Here is a 19,424-nt window from a genome sequence, read left to right as displayed (position 1 = left end):
CTCTAGTAAGTGAATATTTTAGATTTCAGAACAAACTTTGTTTTACTAGAAAAGGTAAACCATAATATTTAATCTAAATAGGAATACATACATACAGTATGTATATATACTGTATGTATGTATTCCTATTTTTATACATACATATATATATATATACTGTATGTATAAAAAACAACAACCCTGTTGATTCTATCCTATGGTGGAGTTAGAATGTTCTAGTAACACAGGTAGATCTTTTGTTTTAAACAAAACTGATTTTTTCCTCCTCTAATTTAATCTCCTTACCTAATGTTCTTTAGTCCTCCAGCAGGTCTGCCTACTTAAACAATCTCTAGTCACAGGATGTGGCTGCCACAGTTTTATCTCCATCTGGCAAAACATAACCAACCTGCCTGAGCTCTCAACTCCCATTTTATAGAAACTAAACTTCCCTTGTTCTCCCGCTCCCCCATGCCACCTCCATGACGTGCATTTCTCATTAAACCACAGATCAGTAAACTTCCTCAGGGAACTTGCAGTAATATATGACCAAAAAAAAGAAAAAGGAGCCTTGTGATGTGTAGCAGAATTCATCAGGCTAGCTGTCTGGTCTGGCACTGATTGCCAGGCAAGCTTCAATTTGTACCTTCATAGCTCATGCACAGTGCACTATCCCTGTATTAGGCCCTTGTCTTCCACTGGATCCTTGGGCAAAAAAAATTGAGTGAGAGAGAGAAAGAAAGGGAAGCAACAACACCTTTTAAGTTAAAAACTGAGGCTAATAGATGGCTATTTCTTCTTTATGCAAAGGATGAAAATATATCTGTCACCCTTCTCACTATGAAAGCCTTAATGTTTGTTCTAGCCATTCTTACTGGAAATGACTGCCTTACACAGATGCAAATGTCTTAGAATAGTATAGTGAACACCTATGATTGGAAATTAGTCTCTATTAATCTTTGAAATAATGACCAAACTATTGTAACCTCTGGCAGGTTCAATTCGTAAATATACAGATAACTCTTAGAGGGCAAAAATTACATCCTACTTATAGTGAATATATTTTGTTAAATGTCCTTAAACTTTTCTAGTAGTTAATACTTCATTATTACTATAAAATTCTCACCTTTGAATCTTTTAAGTTTTTAAAAATTATATAATGTCTCCTTTGGTCACCATATAGCATATCCAACAAACTTCCAGGTGAAAAATGCTTAGTGGGTGTTTTTTGGTGAAGCATCCATTAGTTTCACCAAGTGGTCTAGGATAGCACATTGTTACTGCTGGGAGCCATAAAGAAGTTATTTCAACTAAGTTCGGAGTTTTCGGTTAAGGTGGCAAAGGTAGGCAATTTTGCCCTCAGTTGACATTTGGCAATGCCTGAAGACATTTTGGGTTGTCACTGTCAGAGTAGGGTTGGGATATGTGCTGCTGTGTCTAGTGTGCAGAGACAGGAGTGCTGCTAAACATCCTACTATGCACAGGACGTCTCAGTTCTCCAGTCAGATTGTCCACAGGGCCAAGATTCAGAAACTAGTCTAAGCTCTAAATCTCACTGAAAAGAAACCAAGGCTTAAAGAAGTCAAATAGTAGACTTAATAATAAGTCAAAACTGATTGAATACCACATATCAGAATCTCAGTCTAGTGAAAAGGAATTAGTAATAGAGCTAGGATTCAAAATTTGTTCCCAAATGCCTAATCCAATATTCATTCCATTGCATCAGGTCAAAGGACAAATGCCTCATTTTTGGTATAACAAAGGACAAGTCACTAAATATCTAAGACTTTCAATTTTCACATTTGTAAACAGATGGGTTGAAATAGATTATTTCTAAGGTCTTTTGCTTCTCTAAATTAATTGTTGTATAACTAATGCTGCTTTACATTATATTAGTCTCCAAATTTCCAAATTCGTTTTCTCTTTTTAAAAATGCTTTCACTTTTGTAAACATTTTCTACAGCAATTGTAATTCAAATAAAAGCAGGAAACATGTCAGCTAATTAAAAAAAAAAAACTCAATACTTGGCTCTCAGTAAATAATAAAGAACATCATAAAATAAAAGGTATTCTTATTTTGTATTATTTAATGGGAAGACACATTCTCTGGTCCTTTTATATCCTGTATACAAATTAAATTATTTTGATTGTATCTATGCAATCTAAGACTATAAAAATAGAAGAAAAGACAGCCACATAAACAGGGAAGTATAGTTATTGATTTAATTCAACTGATTTGACACTTTCAGTCTATTGACACATTTCCTGAGATAAAAGTTGCCCTAAGTATTCACGAGTCTGTAGTTCATTATTGGTAATTTTAACATAGAAAAAATTGATGTTTAAACTTTTCTTTTTAATACTCATCTTTTCTATAAAATATTTTAAAATTTTACTCTCTGAGATACTATTGTTATACATATTTATTATCATTATTACATATTAAGGTGAATTTGGAGAAACTCTCCTCTGCATGATTTTCTCTAATAACAAAGCATATTATTCTCTTATGAAGGATAGCAGGCTTAAAATGGAGCAAGGAGCAGTGGAACTGTATTTAAGGGGAGGGAGAGGCCAAATTTGCTTGTTATACACTATATCTTATTGGTTAAAGAGTTTAGCAGATTAATTGCTTCAGTTGTAAAATAGGACAACAGATAAAAAGAGAAAATGTCTTCTTTTCACTAAAAACAAAACTAGTACTTGTAATCTGTGTATGTAAATTTTTGGTGAACCATATAATCCATAGTTTTAAATGTTGCTTTATTATAAAGTGAGAGAATGAAATCTTAGCTATCACATTGCTATTTCAATCCACTAGCTAAATTATTTAATCAGAGAAACATAAGCTATCATTTATTTATTTATTTTACTCAAAAAGAATTTTAATCTGACCCATGTGCCATTATTATTGTTAACCTCTAGACATTTTAACAGCATTTCGATGGACCTTAAATCCATTAACACTATAAAGAAAAACATCTGTGGCTCTAATACTTTTTAGAGTTGCTCCTAACAGTTTTTGTAAGGAATTTAAAATGCATTTAATTAAATAAAGCCACTGAAAATTCCATAATTCACTGTGTGTTAAAATACCAGATATTAAAATTATGTCAATTTTATTAACAAACATGAAGCATGCATATCTGTAAGAGGGAGTTATTAGAAAAGCCAGCGGAAGGAAATGTTTTCTTGCCCATCAAATCCAGATGTTCAGTTCATAAAATGGAGGCCTAGAGAAAAGGCAAGTTATGGCACTGAAGATAACATTAAGAAGTGTTACTTCTGATAAAACTCATGAATGAAATCGATTTTAAAATAAATAGTGCTTTACTTTTGTCTTAAAGTAATATTTTCTACTTTACTTGTGGAATGGAATAATGGATGAATTAAAATAAAAGGCACATAATTTCTTTTTTCACAAACACCTTTATGTAAATATTTATATGTTTTGAAATATAAAGGGTACTCTTGGGCAAAAAGATAGATCCATTGGAAGTATTTTCTTTCATACACTGACAAGACATAAACTGGAACAAAGATTCCACAAAATCATGGCTTTATGGGTGGCACTGATTTTCTTTTCTTTTCCCTGGTCTGTTGCTATTTAGCAAATACAGATGTTTATAGAATAAATTAATTACGAAATGGGAATTCACATTAACAGTGGTTGAACATTCTATATTTCAATATTTCAATTTATAAAGTAATTTATGGATCATTTCTTATTTTTAATATCAAGACTTCAACTTTTATTTCAATTCTTAAAGTGAAAAACCGAATGAGACACTAATTATAGTAGCAGTAGCAGAATTTCCATACTCCTTTATAGTTTTCTAAATGTTTTAATAATATAACAATTCCTCATATTATTTCATTTTATTACACTTAATGAAGTGATTTTACATTCATTTTCTATAACCACCTTACACTTAGAAATTTAAATTAAAATTTAATTTAAGAGAATGCATTCTATTAAGACTAACAAAAAAGTCCTTTTGGATGCTTTGAGCATAACACATTTTTTCTTGAAAATTGACTAAGATGGGAAGATTATGTATAGTTAAATTGATGTTAATAGAAAATACCTTTAGCTTTACAGTGTTTCTGAAAAATAGAATGTGACAAAACTGGCACAAATTTTACATTTGATAACCAAAGGTATTTTATTATTCTTATTTTCCTGTCTTTGAAGTTCTTCTTATATTGTCTGACTTGTTCCACTTCCAGAATTCTGAGGTTCCACTTCCTTTGATCTCCCAATAACCATTCCCAATAGTTCTTTCACCCACACCATCTATCTGTTCTTGACATAACACCACATTTTATTCTTAGAAAAGGGGAAATCTTTTATTTCAAAGGCTTTGGTGATTTTCTTCATGGCTTATCCTGAAATTATTCTTCATCTTCCTCTGGGTAAGAACCTCTTATTTCTTGAACCTCTAGATAGACTCCTGGGTTCCCTCTGTTCTAAAGTTGCCATTCAGCAAGGAGGAGTCACAGCTACTCACATTTCAATGATGCTGATTCCTCTTTTACCTAAATGGAATGCTATTTCTTTAGATGGAATGCTGTTTCTTTCATTCACACGTAATCTTTGAAACAAAGGACCGAAAAAAATGGTAATATTGTTTGCATAACTTGGACTGACATCTGAAAATGGATTACTTAGGTTTGCTAGACGTTTATTACCTTTTATTAGAAAGTTATTTTAATATCCCTCTGCTGCTTACACACAACTAGATTTTTCAGCATTAGGAGTAAATTACGTTTTTTGATTTCACAAAGATAGCGCCTACATGCACGATTATCTGTTTTTCACAGACAAATATACTGTTTATATTAAATGGGCTAGATTTCTCTCAATCTATTCCCCCTTCCCCTCCTCTTCCTCCCTCCCCTTCTAATTCTCTCCTAGTCTTTTAAACTAGGATTAAGCAGATGTGCTTGAACTGCAGCTTGATATCTATGTGAAAATTAAGCAGCCACAGGAAGAGAAAGCTACACAGCTCCCTCCTGTACTGAGCTTTCTCAATACATTCTCACGACTAAGATCACAGCAAACTGCCAAAACACCTCAGGTGCCCATTTTTTGCAACTTAAGCAAAATATCATAATACAAAACAAATTATCAACAGATAACATTTAGATTACTTATTCTTTTGTTTTAACCATATTTCTATTTTCCTTAATAAGACTAGTGACCCAAGATTGTCCATTTGTTTAATAATCTGTAGAACTGGAAACAGAATGTAGAAACAAATTTAAGGCTAAATAGCATGGTGTGCATTAAAGCATCATATGGAGTGCCAGGCACATGAGAGGCACTCAGTGTTGCTTCCCTTGCCTGACGTCTTCTCTCTCAATCTTACTACTGTATTTAAAATTAGAATAAGGAAAATTAAATTTAAATATTCCCTTTTAGGATATGAAAAACAGTCAATTTCATAATAAATAATGGGAAACACAAATTAACAAATTTGCTTATGTTAAAGACAAGTATAAGCCAGACTATATAATGATACATTCTTGTTAAATGAGATAACATTTATAAAATGTTAACAGAAGTGCCTGGACATGGATGAACCTGGAAACCATCATTCTCAGCAAACTAACACAAGAACAGAAAACCAAACACCTGCTTGTTCTCACTCATAAGTGAGAGTTGAACAACGAGAACATATGGACACAGGGAGAGAAAGATCACATGCCACGAGCTTCTTGGGGGTTGGGGGGCTAGGGGAGGAGTAGCAGGGGTGGGGGAAATTGGGAAGGGATAGCATTAGGAAGAGTATCTCATGTAGATGATGGGCTGATGCATGAAGCAAACCACCATGGCACATGTATAACTACGTAACAAACCTGCACATTCTGCACATGTACCCCAGAACTTAAAGTATAATAATAATTAAAAAAAAGAAGTGCCTGGCACAGAGTAAGCACTATTTTTTGTAAGCTAACTTCCTCTTATTAGCTAACTACCAGTAAGTACAAAATTAAGTAGCTCTAAAAAAATGTTTTAAGAAAATCTGCCAAGCCTGAAATCAAAATTACACACACACAGATATACATACACCCACAAAAGGATTTATCTCTATTTATATGTGGTTTAATTTTCATGGATATTAAATTCTACCTAATAGCTGCCAAACTGATAGCTATTTTTTAAATTTCTCAAAGAAATGGAAGGTTTAAGTTCAATTTAAAACTAAACCAGTTATGTAACCAGTACACACACACACACACACACACACACACACACACCCATCCCAATCTATTCAAGTATTGGCTTAAACAGTATTTTAAAATACATATCAAACCAAACATAAGTCATGAAATTATCCAACAGAGTATTACCTTTGCATGAAATTTTCAGTTAAATTTCTAATTCATTAGTCTCTCAATATATTCTGCAGTTTTTATTAAAACAAATTATGTTAAGTTGTACCTCTTTCTTTGTCTAATAGTTAAATTAGCAAGAAATACATTGGGTAAAGACATTTAATTCTTCCAAATATTGTTATAAATTCCTTAATAATTACTTGTGTAATAATATTAAAGCTAATAGAGATATTTGCCAATAGCATGTTCACTATCAAGCTTTCGAGAGGAGATACAAGTTCAGATCTTTATGTGCAATTTACTGGATGCTCACTATATGCCAATCCCTTTTTCAACATTCAAAGAAAAGTTTTGTTCTACTTTGTTTCACTGGCTACCTCTTCTCACTATCTTTTTCTAGCTTCTCCTCATGTCCCTTCCAAATAGGAAGTTTCCCAAGGCTCAGAAACCGGCCGTCTGCCCTTCTCTACATGTTTATTTACACTGTCACATGCAGCCCTTTAGCTTTAAGTTACATCTGAATGCAATGACTCCTATATTTATATCACCAGTTAAGACCTACTGAATGAGCTTCAGCCTCTTATTGCCAATGGATTTATTGATATGTCTACTGTCCAATGAAAATCAGACATCAATAACAGGCCAAACAGAACTCTGGATTGCTGATCCCCTAATTTGACTCTTTCCCATTCCAGTGCTCATGGAAAAAAAACCAAAAACAAACAAAAGTCATTCTCTAAAATGTCTTTGTACTTTCCATGCAGCCACTTCTCTTAATTCCATGTCAAACTCCTTTGTTTCCTCCTGCGCTGCCGAGACTCAGTCCAAATCACCATCCCCTTTCTCCATCCTCATTCAGTCTCCTCATAATTGGTTCCAGTCCTTGCCTTACTTCCAATCTAGTCTCCAGTCAAAGTGATCTCAACATAGAAAGAAGATTAAGTTATTCTGTACTTAAGAATTTAAAATGGCTCCTTCCCATTACATTTCAGGTAACATTCAAGTTCTTTCCATTTCCATTGAGGTCCTATGGGACCTGCCTTCTGTTTGTCTTTCTAGCTTCACCACAACCTGCTCGGTTCTTACTCATCATACTACAGATGCCTGACCTTTCTGTGCCTTGAACCCAACAATTGGTTTGCTTTTTTTTTTTTTTTTTTTGCCATAGGAACTTTTCTCCTGCCAGCCACCCTCACATGGATCCCCATATTTTTGAAAGCCAACAATTAGCTCAATGACTCTTCTTCATAAAGGTCTTCCTTGATCACTCTGTCAAGGTGCATTCACCCCTGAATCTGGCTCTGGCCTGTCTCTGCCATATGATGCTACTTAATTTTCTTCACAGCATTTATCTATAATTGAAGTTATCTCAATTTGTTTGTTTTCTTGTTATCGTTCACTACTAGGAAGTAAATTTTATAAAAGCAGATAAAATTTCTGCTTTATTTACCACTGTATCAGCACTTAGAACAGTTGAACAGTTTTTAGCTTAGCAGGCGATCATCTCATTTAATATCTCTTGCTATTACTTTCATTCTCCCGATGAGGAAACTGAGGCTTTGGAAGTAACTCTCACTGACTCTTGATGATTGGAAGTCTCAGAATGGAATTAAGGCAAGATTTCGAACACTGACTTCTTTAAGTACTTTAAAAGTAGAGACTGTCTGAATCCAATATTTGCACTAACATTTCTTCACATTACTTTCGTCAGCTCCCTGACCTTTTCCTTTGATTTATCTGTGCCCTTCATATAACCACCTCCTTTCAGTCAAAACTCTCAACTGATGTCTTTTTCTTCATTTATGTTTATTTAGCCATTATATATTTTTATCATACTTAAAGCATCAGTAAGTAAATTCAGAAAATAAAAACAGGTCATTGAAAAGTAGAAATGCATAGAGTTTAGTAAGCATAAGTTAACATTTTATAAACCAGACTATCTGGAAATATAAGTCTAAGAAGTCGAGCTAGAATATTTGGCCTAAATTATCTGATTGGAAGTCCACATTTATCATATTAACCAAGCAATTACCTTTTTTTTTTTTTTTAACTCTCTCCAAAGTTTAGCCAACTTGTCTCTGGAATACAAAAGTGTAGGATGGATTTACCTGGTTCATTTAATATGCTTCTCGGATGACTGTGAAAAGATTATCTAGTGTCTACACTTCCTGGAATAAGATGAGAACCTTATGTGTTTTCCATGATCAAAGTATTTAACAAAGGTCAAGTTACTTCCCTTGCACTTCAAAAACAAAACAAAAAAAATCTAGATACTTTGGTGAATTATTTAATGGTTTTCACTTTATGTAATATCAAAAATGAGTTGGGTGGGGGAAAATCCATTCTTTCCATCGAATCACTCACCTCAAGACAGACTCAGTCCTGCCCTTTGTTAGCCTCCTTTTCAGGATGATTGTAACACATCACTTTTTGCATTATTTGTGTAGCATCAGCACTCACTGTGAAGCCAAATTAATCAAAGACGTCTTTTTGCTTTTTATAAAAGTCATACAATCATATGTGAATTTGATCTTGCTAAAGATATAGAAGCAGCTAGGTGCACAATGGTTCATGTAAGTAGCTAAATCAGGTGATTGAACTTACATGCATATGTTATATGAACAACCTCTGAGAAACCACCAGCTACCTGCCAGTCCTGCTGTGTTTGCCCATCATCATGCAGTCATGTCTTACATTCCTGGTTATTAAGCTGAGCACTAAGAAGATTGGTTAACTCACTGGAAAGATAATAGACCTAGATTCAGATAGACCCAGATTAAGACCCCACCCCACCCCTACAACTCTCATTTGCTATTAGCTGGTGATCTTGGAAAATTACTGAAAGATTACCAAAAAATAAAAATAAAAAAAAGCTAAGCATTTGTTTGTGTGCTGTGTATTTCTGTAGGTTTTAACTTTTCTCTCCAAAAAAACATTTTATTTTCAGAGTAAATCACAAAACAAACAAACCAAAAAAAAAATAGGACTATTGTCTAGTACTTCTTCACATCTACCAACTTGATTTATTGAATATCTCATAATAGTCTACACAACTCAGTGACAGCACCAGAACTTCTATAACTTAAAAGTCTGCAGGGAATATCTGGTTTTAACAGGAACCTGGAGGTAGTCTTGTAAGAATATAATTTTTACTTAATATATTTTATGTAGCTCTTAAGATAATGATTTTTAAATTTGTAATTTATAAAACATTGGTAATGCCAATAATCTGTAGTAAGGTATATCATTACTTTGAAGAGGAAGCTTTGGGGTGCTGATGAAGATTTTGAAAGATTTAAGAGCATCTCCAAGAGGCCACTGATACTAAGAGAATACAGGTTCATGGAATATGGTATCCTCAGCCCACAGTACATGGAAAATTCTCACAAAATAGTTGTCTATCAAATGAACTAATAAGTTAATAAATAACTGAATACATCTAGTTGTCCTAGTTAAATGAAATACTCAGAAAGTTTCACATCTTGAGAACTGGAAATCTGAAATTCTTATTTGTCTATATATTCATTTCTATATTTTCCAAATTGTCTAGAATAATCATGGTTTACTTAGAAAAAACAGAATATGACATTTAGAGGAATAAAAACAAAATGTTAGCAAGAACTCTAAAGAATTTCTTTTTCCTTCTATTTTTTGACTTTTTCCAAATTTTCTATTATGTAGAAAATTTTACCATAAAAACTCCCATAAACAACAATAAAAGAAAGGAATTAAAACTGTTTTTAAGACTCATTAAGTGTCTTCCACATACAGAGTTGGGTGAAGCTGACAGACCATTCTTTATTCAGCAAACAATTACCATGGACCTGCAGGCACTGGTAAATAAGCAGAGACCCAGTGACAGCCTACATGACCTCACCAGTTGCTGCAAGAGAGTCCAGTAAAGAGAACTCCAAGAGGGTTATTTAAAGGATCATCACAACAGAAAAACACTTGTGCAGGTATGAAAGGGGCTGAAGAGCAAGGGTTATACAGGTGGGAGTGGGGCTGTCCAGGGGACATAATCTTGATCTTTGGAGTAAATTTTATGAAGAGAATTTATAATTTGTACCACTGAAAAAAGATGTGGAGAGAAAGAAAAACAGCATGGCCAACAGTTGGAAGACAAAACAAGGTCACATTTTTAGAAAAATGCAAGTTACAAAAGTGTATATGTTATACGCCACAAAGTAGTGACAGATAAAGCTAGATAAATCTGAAGAGATTCAATTACATCTGTGTGTGCAATGCTAATTGCTTTTATTTTTCCTAAATGCACAAAGACCAAAGTAGGATGACTTGACACATTCCCCATACACCATTTTATACTGAGAAGATTTTAAACTTATCACATTGATTCTTCTATTTACTTATTACTCCAATAACAAATAAGCAGTTGGCACTAAGTGAGAAAGCTAATAAGTGGAATACCAAACAAATGAATGAGAATTAAAACGTAGTAATTCTAGACTGTCTGTCTTAAAAGTGTTTCTAAAGTTTTCATTGGCTAGCTAAATAATAAAGTGTCTTAAAATTTTAAAATGAATCTAGCTGAAATAGTTGTCAATAACCATATTAATGTCACTGATAGACATTTCAACACAACATACAATTGAAAATGGTTAATATAAGTTTGACAAAAATGAAAAATTACATAAATTATATTTTTGTAGCATTGAAATACAAAACCAATTAAAAAAAAAACTAAACCAGCAATAGCCAACTAAACACAGAAAATGCTTCTGGCTAAAGAGAAGAATTGAAACGGTTTTGGAAAATTTTGATCTGTGTTGTTTGAAAAGAAGAATTACATTTAGAAAAATAATAACCACAAAGAAAAATCCCCAGAAGTATAAGCTATAATCAGCAGAATTTGACACAGGTAAAATGGATTCATGAATCTAATAGTTAACGTAAAAATTAAATGAAATGATGCTGCTAAAGATTAGTTTAATAAAACTATAATTAAAATGGAAAAACTGGCAAGGAGCTAACTAGGGAATATATATATATATGTATGTATATATATATATGTATGTATAAAAAACTCAGGAATATATATATTATTCAGGGAGTTAAATTGGCCTAATGGAGTTTTTTTTGTCCAAAATTTATTTTCAAGGAAAACTCATAAATGTTGGTATATTCTAATTAAATATTTATTTTTATAAAAGTTGAGCCAACAAGCCTGTAATCCCAGCACTTTGGGAGGCCGAGGCGGGTGGATCACTAGGTCAAGAGATTGAGACCATCCTGGTCAACATGGTGAAACCCCGTCTCTACTAAAAATACAAAAAATTAGCTGGGCACAGTGGCACATGCCTGTAGTCTCAGCTACTCAGGAGGCTGAGGCAGGAGAATTGCCTGAATCCAGGAGGCGGAGGTTGCGGTGAGCCGAGATGGCGCCATTGCACTCCAGCCTGGGTAACAAGAGCGAAACTCCGTCTCAAAAAACAAAAAAAAGTTGAGCCAAGACATCCTTGATATCAGATCACAGGATCAGTATATTTTCTACCCCATAGACGCCATTAAAGGAAGGATGGACAAAGGCGAGCTCTGCCTTTTACAGAGATTTCCTGGTAATGGTAGGAAGGGACATAGTAGAGATTGAAGGCAGGTAAGACTTCAGGCTATTTTCACAATAAGAAATCCCTGGCAAAGTAGAAGGCCATGAATTGACAAACTATTTAGACTGTAGACTCTGGAGAAGCCTGAAAAATCCCTGAAATAAAGAACAGAAAGTTAAAAGAATTCAAAGGCCTATAAGGGTTTATTCTTCTACCTCCTAACCTTGAGGTTCCCTTTATTTATTTATTTTTTTTTCTTTTTTTTTGAGACTGAGTTTCACTCTTGTTACCCAGGCTGGAGTGCAATGGCGCAATGTCGGCTCACCGCAACCTCCGCCTCCTGGGTTCAAGCAATTCTCCTGCCTCAGCCTCCCGAGTAGCTGGGACTACAGGTGCGTACCATCATGCCCAGCTAATTTTGTATTTTTGGTAGAGACGGGGTTTCACCTTGTTGACCAGGATGGTCTCGATCTCTTGACCTCGTGATCCACCCGCCTCGGCCTCCCAAAGTGCTGGGATTATAGGCATGAGCCACTGCGCCCGGCCTGGTATCCCTTTATTTCTTCACAGTCTCGCAAAGGAAGAGATAGCATTGGAATCACGTTTAATATTAAAGAGCTATGTGCTCTGATTTCATGGACTCACATAAAAAAATTTGCAGTTTCTCAGAGTATCTCATAGTTCCAAAGAATTTTCACAAATACTATCACTTTTAATGCTTACAACACTTTGAAGATGAGGAAACTGGGTATCCAGGATGAAAATTAATTTACCTCAAAATCATGTGATTCGTAGAGTTAGATTTTCAAAATATTTATCACTACAAATGCCATGATGTTTCCCAGCTTGGGGTGTTTTCTGCCTCGTTTTCTATTATACTTAATACTTTTAATTCATAAATTATTATATTTTTCATCAAGTAAATGTGTTTAAAATATAGTGGCCACACTGTATTGACATAATATAGTCATTTTGACATTGTCTCTTGGCATCATTGCTATTTATATACATTTCTCTAAACTGTTTTCTTGAATGTAGGACAAATTTTATTTTAATTTAAAATGCAGAGAATGTCATCTTGTCTATCAGTGATTTCTGTCAAGTTTGCTCTACCAGCTGTTCATATACTAAGACATACAAGTGTGTTACCTCAGTTACCCTCAGCTCTTGACTTCTACTCCAGCATTAGCAAATCCCTATTTTGGAGGGTGGATGGTTTTCTTGCAGTTACTCAAGCTTTGATGAAAGTATTTTCTTAAATATATGAATGGTGATCATTTATCCTTCAGTATCACTGCATTGTAATTACGGTTTTTAAATAAATTCCCTGTATAGGAGAAATGGAAGTTTCAGTAGGTGGCATTTTCCATTTAGACACTTGACTCATTTTAAGAGGAAATAAATGTTGAGCCTTTTAATACTATGGAGTTCAGCACCATAGAATATGTTTGTTTAAGCTTGGGTCTCTAATAAAGACTCCAATAAAAATCGGTAATTTGTCAATTGTCTTTTAAGAAGCGCATCAATTGAAAGTACTATGAATTGATATAGAAGGGGCTTGTTTACTTCACTAATATTGACTTTATGTGTATTTATTGTTGTCCTGGATGAAAGAATAAGAAATCTTTTGTTTCTCGACTTGTTCTTACTTTTGTTGTGATTCCCGAACACACAATTCTTTGCTTATAGTAGTAATTCCTAGAATCTTTTGACAGACTGATATTGAAGTAGCACACTGATATACAGACTGAAATGGTGATTAAATATTGTAGGCAATAATTAGATATATTCTAATTTTAAGTATTGGTTAGATCCATGTACAGGAAATCCAGTGATTACTGCAATTTTTATTCTTGTACATTTGGGTATTCTATAGAAATACACATCACATCACATTGCTAAAGTCTTGCCATGTTTTATTGTTTGTGTGTGTCATATCTTAAAGAGTGCCGTCTTCTTGTATGCAAAAATCATAGCACTAATCCTTCAGTAATAGGACACTGCTATGAGGCTGGATGCCTAGTACTTACAAAGATATTTAGACCAGACTGAAATTAATTTTAAACTAAAGATATGTTAAATTTCCATTCTGAGTGTTTCCCATGTAAATAACTACATCAACCTATAAGATGTCTAGAAACAAATCAAAGGTCAGTGTTGATGAAAAATGTCTCACTCTGCACCAAGCTGACATATACACACATGGTCTGAAGATGAAACCTTGTCTTTGTGAACACTGTGCATTTACCAAGAGAACGACTCAATCTCAGCACAAATCTCTGCTTCTTACCTACTCAGATTGACATTCATCACCACACTGTCTGAAAAGAAATTATTCCCAGATCTCTACAGACTTTTGGTGTGCACATAATGCAACACCTAGGGTCCGCCATATTCCATGCGTCCTTGCAAGCAATCCCTGAGCACTAGTACCAGTGCTCAAACCAGCAATTGCCAGGACTGAACTTAATCTGTTCATGTTATCACTCTGCCAGATTTGCATTTCCCTCCCCATTCCTTCCTTTTCCTCCTAGGGGTATGTGTATCTGAAGAACAAAACTGACCCTCCAAATTACGTTACCTAAAATGTCCAAAGAAAGGTCAAAGAAAATTTAGGAAGGACATCCTCAAACTATGAACTTTTAGGAAGTCAGGAGGATCTTTCCAGACAAGAGATGAGATGAAGAGAGTACAGAAAGGAGCAGAGAAAAAAGCAAAAGAAAACAAAAAGGCAAAGCCTATGAATCTAGATCCCAAATCAGTTTATTTATCTGGACAAAGTAGTCCTGCTACCCTCATCCTCCCACTTTGCCTCTGGTTACTTTTTTTAAAATCTCATATTCTCCCTCTTTTTAACTTCTCTCTTTGAAAATTTTCCTCTCCTTTATCACTATAATCTGCAGTTTTATTTTTTTTTAATCCATGGTTAATTCAGTGCCTGGTGAAAAAGCAGGTACAGGAGCTATGTGTTTCTGCCTTTCATGTGTCCTATACTTGATTTCACAAAGGTTACAATGTCAGTAAATCCACTGATTCGCATGTCACCAGCGTCATCATCACCAATCATCATCGCAACAACAGCAAATTAAAATGACTTGCAAAATGCCAAGAAAAGGTGATAAAAAATAAACAATTTCAGTGGAGATACTTTGTGACAAAAGAGAACATCACAGAAGATGTAGGATTTGCCCAGAGCCTTAAATGCCTTGAGAAAGTATAGAGGAACTGGGTGTTAAAACTACCTCCTGTTTGTTTTATTTTAATTAACCATAGAAGAAAAAGAAAGAAAGAAAAACAAGCTCCCTTCCCAGCTCCAGGCCTAGCTCCCGGATCATTAGTGGAATCGGTTGCTCTGGCAAAAAGATTAGAATTTATACCAAAGGCAATGAGAACACATCAGTACCCCTTCACCTTTTATTTTATTCTTTAAGGTGTCAAGAGAGTACGTATAAAAAAGAATGAGACTTCAGACTGATTAAAAAACTATTACAATGTTACAGGTAGGAAATAATGAAACCATGAATTAAGATGATGGCAATGGAGGTGTCAAAGCAAGAAGTTATTAGAAATTATTACAAGGCAAAATTTCAGGACTTGGGGAGCATGTCAATGTCTGGATTTAGGAAAGGAAGTTAGTTCCATGTTAATGAGGGATGAGTCTGGAGATGGAGAATCAGAGTGATCAACACACAGTAGGCAAAGATATGGAACCACGTGGAGAAAAAAACAACACAGGGGCCGGGCGCAGTGGCTCATGCTTTGGGAGGCCAAGGTGGGCAGATCATGAGGTCAAGAGATCGAGACCATCCTGGCCAACATGGTGAAACCCCGTCTCTACTAAAAACACAAAAATTAGCTGGGTGTGGTGGCACTCACCTGTGGTCCCAGCTACTCGGGGGGCTGAGGAGGAAGAATCACTTGAACCCGGGAGGCGGAGGTTGCAGTGAGCCGAGATCACGTCACTGCACTCCAGCCTGGCGACAAAGTGAGACTCTGTCCGCCCCCCCCAAAAAAAGAACAGGCCAAGGTCTAAAGTCCATGGAACGCCAAGTAGACAAACATGGAAAACCAGTAGATAGGTAGGCAGGTAGGTAGGTAGGTAAATAGATAGACTAGTATATATAACCCACAAATATATAATTAGTTTATGTGTGTGTATATAAAGAAATATATGTGCATGTATATGAACAATGTTTCTACATCTATATTTCTATGGTGGTTAATAGTCACTGTTGAGAGGATATCAAATAGCCCAGAACAAAGAAATAACTAAATTCAAGCTAACTACTCTGCCCCTGTACTTAGTTACGCAGAGCAAAAGAGAAAAGGATAATATAGGCTCTAACCCCACCTAGTCTTTCCTGTAACAAAGTGCATTTCAAATTCTAGCTATAAGGGTCACAGGCAAGTTTTTAGTAGGAAATTGTATTTTTCAAATCAACAAGTAATTCTACTCACATTCCCAAATCTCTAAATTATGGAGAATTTTGAACTTAATAGGATTGCTTACCAAATTCAATTACTTTTCATTGAATGTCTGTGATGTACAAGGCACAATCCATGTTTATAACACGAGATACATATTTTTAATGCAGATGGAAAAATGAAGAATTACGTGCCAGGAAATGAGTCTTAACCGTTATGAATCATAACAAAACTCATCACACACCTCACATAGCATAACTCATATACTCTTAACTGCCATGCTGTGGTGTGGTAGATCTCCCTGGCATTACAACTTTATTAACACCAGAGAACACTCACCCTTATCTGCATTCTCAAAACCACCAGTGTCCCCTAAAATTATTTAGAAATTTTGAACAAAGTTTGGTTTCCCGTTGCCATGGCAAAGAGCACAGAGCAAGAGGGTTAGGAAGTCTTGTGTAAAACTAAAGCCTGCCTGCTTGTCTCCCCGGCAAAGCTTAACTTTGGCCTCGTCCACGCGTGCATTTTAGAGTTTAAATAAAGTATTTGAATTGTGCATAGTTACCACTGATGGCCCTCTACATCCGGCTGTATTTCTGTATGCCTTTAGAGCATACAACATACATTTTGTTGCCCAAAAATTTATTATTTCCTGTAGGTACTAAACTAATTTTGACACATTAAAATGAAACGTAGTATCCAACTCATTTGTTGCTAATAAAAATATATATGTAATTTAAAACGTTAAAAACTTTCCAAATGATACATCAAATCACAAAATGTTTCTTGGAACTTAAAAGGATTATAAACAATATTTGCAGATACAAATGATTATATCTATATATTTTTTCTACAAATTAGCATATATCTCAGCGATTCTACCAATGTCTTTCAGAAAAATATTTGCTCTCAATATTTATGTGAGCAACTGAAGATAAACTTGATTTTTCAAAATAAATATATGTATATCTATTTATTTGTTGTAGCATAAATTATTCAGCAAAGTTGATATAAAAGTTTCTAGATTCCATTATATTATTTTTTCAATTACAAATTCAATGAGGTGTCTTATGATTAAAAAAAAAACCCTTTAATAGATTGGGTTGAATTTTTATGGTCTTTCCTCTGCTTCAGTATTTCTTCAAGCTCATTTAAATGTTTCAGTATTTCTTTATGCTCATTTAAAATGTTTTATTATTTCTTTATGCTCATTTAAAAATGGTTTTCAACATTTCCTGAATGGGAATTTTAAGTGAAAATATGTTCCGATTTTTGATAAAATACATATATCACTTACTGAAATTATTCTTTATAATTTACTTTTTATTATAATAACAACCTTTATAGGGATGGTAACTTGATAAGAATTTTCCGTACTAAGACAAAATGCTGCGCCTACATAGATTTGTAAAAAATTTATCTTTGCAATAAAAAACAAAATTATCTTATGTTGTTTTGCTTTCCAGTGTCTTAGGTTACTCCATATATAAATTGACAATTTAACATGCTCAAGATATAGGTACCTTCCTGACTTTCAGAGGAAAGGAGAACGATAAAAGTCAGAAAAAGATTTCAAAGTGAAGTTTAATAAGCAAGACGTTTTAAAATATTTTTTATACTTTTGGAATTTCTACACAAATTTTATTTTCAATGTCCTTTTAGACGGTACATCATAAAGAGAAATACTAATTATTACTTAAATTCTATAATCTGTTGAAATGTACTCGTGATTCAAATTGACACCGCGCAAGAACTATCCATTGAATAAACCATAAATGTGCAAAGATTTCAAACTTTATTGGGTCCTGGAGGTCCAGCTAGTTACATTTTCCTATGGGATACAGCATTTGCATGACTCTTAAGAGTTTAAATATTTCTGTCTCATCGAGGCTGTCATATTTACCCACCACCCAGGAAGGGCGGTGGCTCCACAGGAATTTCTAAAGCAAAAATGTATTACTAAGAAACTAAAAGCTTGATTTAAAATACATTCCGTGATTTTAAAAAAAAATGCAGAACGTTAATATTTTACTAAATACCTCGATATATATTTGAACTATCATATACCCAAGTATTCAACAAAATACGTCAATTAAACTCAAAATTTGAGGAAGCAAATTCAGGTCTGAAAAGAGAGAGTGGCTTACATACAACCAAAGCCGTCTTACAACTTTTTAAAAGACCTATTTTTGTTAAAAGAATAAAAATACACTTATTTTATCATTAAAAAATTCTCCACTTTTTATAAATGTGTGTTCTTGTCACACACATTTATAAAATGTTAAGTAACACAATTGCTTTTGTAAAATCTTTGAACAGTTGTAAATAAAGATACGGATAGACAATGTGTTCCTTTTAAAATAGTATTTTTTGTCCCAAACATTGGAATCTTCTTAAACAGAAACAATGTACTCTGTCACACAACAAGCTGTGTCCTTCTGAGACAAGTCTTGACGGTTTACAGCAGGCTTCTCACTTCCAGTTACCAACACATTTAAATTATTTTTATGTCTATTTCAAACATTCCTCCAAATGAGAAAAAATAATTTTAAAAAATAACATCCTTGTACTTACCTGCCGCAAGTACTTCTGTGTCCAGAAAGGCAAAGCCAAATGCCAGCAGTTTAAGCCACAAATACATGTTCATATCTGGAAGTCAGCCGTATCCTTAAGAAACAGCATGCGTCCTTCTGGAAGGCAAAATAATGGTTATCTCTGTAGAAGCTTTTTGATGTAAAAACGAATCAAAAATGTAAAAGTAAATAAATAAATGCATACTCTCCACTGTTGTCTTATCAGACAAGGAACAATTTCCTCCTGTTACCCTAAGAACAAACCACTTGCTAACTGCATGAACTGCTACGTGATGATGTCAGATTCGGTTTTACTAACTTCTCCAAAAATACTGTAAGGGTCCTCTTTGCAGGAAGTCAAAAAAGTTGTTCTAAGTCAGTAGAATGGCATTGCACTTCCTTAATTCAAGTAATTACAAGAAGTTAGAAAGCCTTTTAAAAGATTTTCCCATTAAGGATGATGTTATTAAAGTATCCAAATAATACTCCTTAACAGTATCCATTACCATTTAAAAAAAAAACATTAAATCCCCACAAAATA

At 34.2% G+C, this 19,424-nt stretch overlaps 1 protein-coding gene across 6 annotated transcripts in view; it reads right to left on the bottom strand.

The window, feature by feature from the left end:
• The window catches only part of PTPRC (protein tyrosine phosphatase receptor type C), a 118,961-nt gene extending 99,777 nt beyond the window's left edge, over positions 1-19,184 (bottom strand). For all 6 annotated transcript variants that reach the window (XM_035280563.3, XM_054248365.2, XM_054248366.2 and 3 more), the window contains exons 1-2: positions 19,089-19,184; positions 18,885-19,000 (exon numbers count right to left, since the gene is read on the bottom strand). In XM_035280563.3, the coding sequence (XP_035136454.3) occupies positions 18,885-18,957 (73 nt within the window). In that variant the 5' untranslated portion in view covers positions 18,958-19,000; positions 19,089-19,184. The remainder of the gene's footprint in view (positions 1-18,884; positions 19,001-19,088) is intronic.
• Between the last annotated feature and the right edge of the window lie 240 nt (positions 19,185-19,424).

Source organism: Callithrix jacchus, chromosome 19, assembly GCF_049354715.1.
Source record: "Callithrix jacchus isolate 240 chromosome 19, calJac240_pri, whole genome shotgun sequence".
NCBI classification, from domain to species: Eukaryota; Metazoa; Chordata; class Mammalia; order Primates; family Cebidae; genus Callithrix; species Callithrix jacchus.
The sequence above is the reverse complement of the archived record's forward strand: the minus strand, read 5'-3'. Positions and strand labels throughout refer to the sequence as shown.